General features: G+C 40.5%; 1 protein-coding gene across 1 annotated transcript; it reads left to right on the top strand.

The window, feature by feature from the left end:
- The first annotated feature begins 1,398 nt into the window (after positions 1-1,398).
- Positions 1,399-5,109, top strand: DCUN1D3 (DCN1, defective in cullin neddylation 1, domain containing 3). Its single transcript, XM_010282600.1, has 2 exons — positions 1,399-1,918; positions 3,904-5,109. Exons 1-2 carry the CDS (start codon positions 1,488-1,490, stop codon positions 4,385-4,387), a joined length of 915 nt encoding a protein of 304 aa, XP_010280902.1. The 5' UTR covers positions 1,399-1,487; the 3' UTR covers positions 4,388-5,109.
- Positions 5,110-6,000: the final 891 nt, after the last annotated feature.

Genomic DNA, 6,000 nt, shown 5'->3' with positions numbered 1-6,000 from the left:
CTGTTTTGCCAAAACAGGTATAATGGCCGAGGCCAGATTTGTGTTTGTAATCCTAATATCTGCAGAATTCGTCTGCACTTGGTGCTGCTGTTTCAAGTTGGTTTACAGCTTAAAACAGGGGTTTGGTCTCAGAAGAGCTTTACCCAAGAAAGAATACAGAAAAACTGACATGACAATGTATTTTATTTCTTAATTTTTAATTTTTATCTCTTTCTCATTCTAATTCTGTAACCTGGAAGCAGTAAACAAAGACAAGACAAACCAAATTTTTATGTTTGAGGCTTTGGCCTAACTGACAGCAGAGATGAAATGCAAATACGTGGGTAAAGGAGGAATGTGATAAGCAATTGCTTTCTTGGAGTTGATGTTTCTGAGAAATGGACTGTCCACAGCATGGCTGCATGCTGATAGGATACAGTCAGAGTGTTAGTTTGGGTTTGATGGGGAAAATTTGAGAAACCTCTTCTGTGGGTAAAATACCTTTTCCAAATATGCAAGGCTTTAACATTGTGATTTATAAAACCAGAGTATGACGAAATCATTTGGGCATTTTAATTTTTAAAAAAACTGAACTGGAATTACTACTTCTTATCTGCATGTGTGTCTGAAAAAGTTTCATTAAAAAGGCCCCCTCCCGCTGTCTGTCTGGTTACCTGGAGGGAGGAGCCCACTTGAAACAATGAATAATTCCTAAATGCTATCTTGCATGAAAAGTGAGTGTTGCCTCCTTTCTGCAAACATGCTCTGTGTATGTTTTAAGGACAAAAATCTAGATTCCAAACTCTGTTTAAAAAAAAAAACAACCAACAACAAACCCACAACTACCCTGACAAAACAAACAAATGCCAAACAAAAAACTCCCAAAAACCAAAACCCCAAAACAAACCCCCCAAAACACTTTCTGCCTTTTTGCTGAAGGTACAGTCTAAATCTAATGCTGAGGTCTCTGCCAGGTTGTCCCATCAGTGTGTGTCCGCCTCCCCCCCGGCTTTGTTTCAGTGTTTTATATTCTATATATAAAATGTGGGTATACTTTTAAAAAACATTTCCTTTAAAATATTTCTGGGTTAGAGTAGTCTGTCTTGATGAAGCTTGTACATGAATCAACCTCTTTGTAACCTATGTTACAGTAAGAATTTTAGGAATTTCCTTTATTAGGACCCGTTAGTATACTGCAGCCACTGAGTAAGCTGCATTGATTTCTAGGTAAAACAGCCTGAAGTTGCCTGAAATTTATGGCATATGCCAACCTTCTGTACACTACTCCTTTTCAGTATGCAAAACTTAAATATGCTGAAGTCGGTCTCTTGCTGGCAAATGTTATCCTGCATTTAATACTTACAATATTCTATGTGGAGAAACAGCAATTTGACTCTGAAACTGTTTTTCAGGTTAGTTGACTGCCTCTAATGGCATGGTGAGATGTGTTGAAGAGCAGCTGCGAGGGTGTCCGACGGCAAGGCTCTAGAAGCTGGGCTTGCAACATCATGGGCCAGTGTGTCACGAAGTGCAAGAATCCTTCTTCTACCCTTGGCAGCAAAAATGGAGAAAGAGAGTCCGGCAGCAAGTCGCATAGTAAGAGAAGTGCAGTCCACAAAGATGACCATGGTTCAGCTTGCGGGAAGTCTTCAGGAGATATACTTGTGAATGGGACCAAGAAAACGGATGCTGCTGTAGAGTCTAGTCAGCCTCCAATGTTTTCTGGAGATACAAAGAAAGACTCTGTTTCCAGCACAGAAGAATCTTCGCTCCAAAGGATCGGGGAGTTATTTAGGAGGTATAAGGATGAACGGGAAGATGCCATACTAGAAGAAGGAATGGAACGATTTTGCAATGACCTCTGTGTTGATCCCACTGAATTTAAAGTGCTAGTTTTGGCTTGGAAATTCCAGGCTGCTACCATGTGCAAATTTACAAGGTTAGTTCTTGTAGAACTTGTAATTATTTTCATATGTTAAAGTATATCCTGTCATCTGTATGTTGGAGAGACAGCCTCATTAGCTTCACTTATTTCTTCTAACACTTGCATTTTGATCAAATTAATTCCTACCACTGCAGAAGGTAAGCTTTGTATTGTCCTCTTTTCCCCTTCCCCTCACAGTGGGTTTCAGAACCAAAAATGTGGTTTTGGACATTATGCTGCTAATGATGAACAGTGTAGTGAGATTCTGTAGACATTCATTTATTCTTGATTTACCAAAAGCAGTTCTACTGTATCCAGCATTATCTTGGTGATGAGATTGGACACTGAAACTAATTTTTGCGTTAAAGTAATGTGAGATTCCTTAGTAGTTGTTACCAACTCTGTTACCCTTCTGTGAAAGAATGACAGACTGCTCCTGAAGAATTGTTTCTGCCCAACCAGTGTTACACTTAATGTCTTTTTCCAAGAGTAATCCTATTAAAGCATTGAGAGGGAGGGAAACACAAGGTTTTTGACACCAGTAGCTGTTTCATACTGTCTGACCAGTGATTGGTGTTTAAAGTGCTGTCTGTCCTTCTGGACAAGGGGGTCAGTCAGCAGGCTTATAGCATGTGTGATACTACAGGAAATAACAGAATGGCTAAAACCAGAAAAAAAACCCCAAACCAAACCCAAAACTACAACACCCCCCACCCACCAACTTGATTATCAGTGTGCAGGTAAGAGCAAGTAAAGGCTGCCTACAGGGGCCTGCTGAGAGGGAATGAATTTTTTATTTTTTGGTCTATCTAGACTGGTGTAAGTGATGCTACCTGTTTTTACTCAAAGCTTGTAACTTTCAAATCTACTTTGGTGTTCCGAGCCTTGAACCAAGCCTTTGCTGTGCCCTGAACACAGCTTTTCCAGCACCTTCAGAGTCTTTGTGGATGTGGGTGTGTGTCAAATGGATGAGTTACTCCGGAATGCTAATGCGGATTTACTAGAGGCTGATGGCGCAGTTATTTGCTAACATGGTAAAGGAATTGCAAGTAGTGTCTGTGATTCTGCACAACCACCGTGGGTTTTACTAATATTGTTTTGATTTTCTTGGAGAGAGGGCAAATCTAGTGGTGAGAGGTTACCTTTGTTTAACGTCACGCTCCATGATACGGGTGCTGATCGACTTCTTCCATCAAGGAAAGCAGCGCGGTCTTCTGTTTTCCTGAGCGCTGCCCCGTCTTCTGTCTTCCCTCCAGCCCATCCCGTGTCAGTCTCCCCTGGGTTTGGTTCATGTTGGCTGGTTATAACACTTGCTTGTGAGCATTAGAGAAATCAGAGCTAACCATCTACCCACCTGGCCAGATTATTAGTAGGCTAATTAGTATAGGGCTGGTGCTTCGAGCAGTGTTTATATGTTGCGTTGTAGCCTGTGTTGTGTGATCCCATGCTCTCTTCCGCTCTCTCAGCAGGTGCCTTGCTGACCGTTGCCGTTGGCACCCTTTTTATTTTGTCGGCTGGAAGAGCAACTGAAAACCACAGGAAAGCCACCAGTGAACTGCTCTGTCCCTTGAGAACAGCTCGCCCAGAGCATGGGCATTATTGAATCAAGCTGGTTTATGTATGGCGCGTCAGTGCATAAATGTGGTGTTTGCAAACATTTGGCATTTCTTCTGTAGTAAATTTTATTCACTTTTTATTGTGAAAGGCACTGGATGTGGTATTATCGAGTAGTCAGAAAGCCAAACAGCAAAATCTTTTTCAAATGCCAGCAGATTCAAGTGGTGTCTGTGGTTCCCCAAGCAATGAGAAATTTCTTGGAAACATCTCCTCTTCCAATAGCTCCCCTTGCCACGATTTTTGTGCCACCTGGGCTGAGAGCACACCTTGTCTTGTCCAGATAACCATCTTCCGATTTGGCTTAGCTGAATGGAGATGGGAAGCGTTCAGCACCGAGGTCGGTAGGAAGAGCTCGCACTAATTTCTCTTCTCTTGCTTAATAGGAAGGAGTTTTTTGAAGGCTGCAAAGCAATAAATGCAGACAGCATTGACGGCATTTGTGCAAGGTTCCCCAGCCTCTTAAATGAAGCCAAGCAGGAAGATAAATTCAAGGATCTCTATCGCTTCACCTTCCAGTTCGGCCTGGACTCTGAAGAAGGCCAGAGGTCGCTGCATCGGGAAATAGCCATTGCCCTTTGGAAATTAGTCTTCACCCAAAACAAGCCCCCCATTTTGGACCAGTGGTTACACTTCCTAATTGAGAACCCCTCAGGAATCAAGGGAATCTCCCGGGACACGTGGAACATGTTTCTAAATTTTACTCAGGTGATTGGACCGGACCTTAGCAACTACAGCGAGGACGAGGCCTGGCCGAGTCTCTTCGATACCTTTGTGGAGTGGGAAATGGAGCGAAGGAAAAAGGAAGAGGGAACCAAATGTATTGCGTCTTCGGACACAGAGGGCCTGTGTGCGGAGGAACAGACTTAGCGGCGTCGACGCAGCAGTGACGAAAGCAACCTGTTGCCCTTCGTGAAATGTAAACTCTGGATGTTTCTGGAAATGACCGAGGATCCAGATTTTTCTACTTTACACCTTTTTCTGCCTTGTCTTTGAAAGGGCTCTAAAATGCTGTATCCTGTTTTAGGCACTTTCTTAATTTTGGTTATTCCTTTTACTCTTGCCCTGAAATATTTGACCCTGGCTACAAGTTAAGCATTTGGTTTTTTGTTTTTTTTTTTTTTAAGACTTCAGATTAGTATAAGTAAGTCTGATATTTCTTGCACAATGTAGATCTATTTAGTTAGGTTAAATTAACATTGCTAAATTATACAGTGCCAGAAAGTTTTTCATACTACATCTGTCAGGGCAGATCTGTACTGTGTGTAGTGCTGTTTACATTGTTGAAATTTTAGGCTGTAATAATTTTAAGGTTTTATACCAAGATGAACTGCAGTGTTAACTATAAATGCATTAATCCCCTGGTAATAAGGCTCTAAGAAACCAACATAAGCAACAGCTTTTTGTAATATGGCTAATTCCCATTTTAAGCTAACTCTTAGTGAATGAGTCCGGATCATTCCTTTTTTTTTGAGTTTCAAACTGAATGTTGGGATTGTTTTATAAAATTACTGTACCTGTCAGTCAACTGAGTGGTAGATGATGATTTGTATCTAAATCTCTTACACATCATGTAATAAAAGAGCAGTACTACCTCAGTTTTATTGAAAGTGGGCTTCTCGATGGACTTCCATTTTCTCTGGAAGTTGTATTTTTGTGGTTACATGAGAATATTTTTACTTGACTAAAAGAACCAAAGCTTCTGCTTCTTAAGTTTGCTAAAACATTGACAGAAGCAACACACAAACCCTAAGTCTTCAAGGAAAACTGTGGTATAATTCTGCTTTAATTTGTTTGATTTATACCTGAAGTATTATCTTACTTGTCTGGCAAGCACAGTACTTCTATGTGAGGACTTCTTTTGCATTAATATTGATGAAACAATTTTTTAAAATCCTATGTTTAATTGTTAAATCGCAGTTAATACTCCACACTTCCTGGAGCAACAATATCGGCATCTGATGACAAAGCGAATTCTTAATGTGTTCTTAATGACAACAGTGTAGATGAGTCATTTTTAGACTGATTTGATAATATTTTGATAGGAGTCAATTTATTATTTTACAATGCCTGTATTGGGACTATTTGCCTGTTGAAACTGTTGTGACTTAAAGGGAGTTTTATTAACACTGATTGAAACTTTTTTGGTTATTGATGCTACCTTTTTTAATTTTAGTATGTCAACTTTTTTACACCTTTTGGTAAAAGGGATGATTGCCAAGGCTTTCTGTAGAGCTAAGTACTGGCTTAATGAATTTGATACACTTCCATTACATACCTTTTCTTTTCAGAGCTGCATTTTGAGATCATAAAACAGCTTCAATTAAACAAACCCAAACAAAAAGAAACCCGGACAGTCATCCATAGCATCTAATGCCTTTTGTGATACAAGGGTTTAAAGGTAAAGGGAAGCAGATTTTCAGTGGCGAGCCTGTCGCTGGATCCAGGATGGCATGCTTTGCACATCTGCTGTGCCCCAGAGG

This window comes from Phaethon lepturus, unplaced genomic scaffold (assembly GCF_000687285.1).
Source record: "Phaethon lepturus isolate BGI_N335 unplaced genomic scaffold, ASM68728v1 scaffold43052, whole genome shotgun sequence".
NCBI lineage: Eukaryota > Metazoa > Chordata > Aves > Phaethontiformes > Phaethontidae > Phaethon > Phaethon lepturus.
This window is presented reverse-complemented; position numbering and strand designations above follow the sequence as displayed.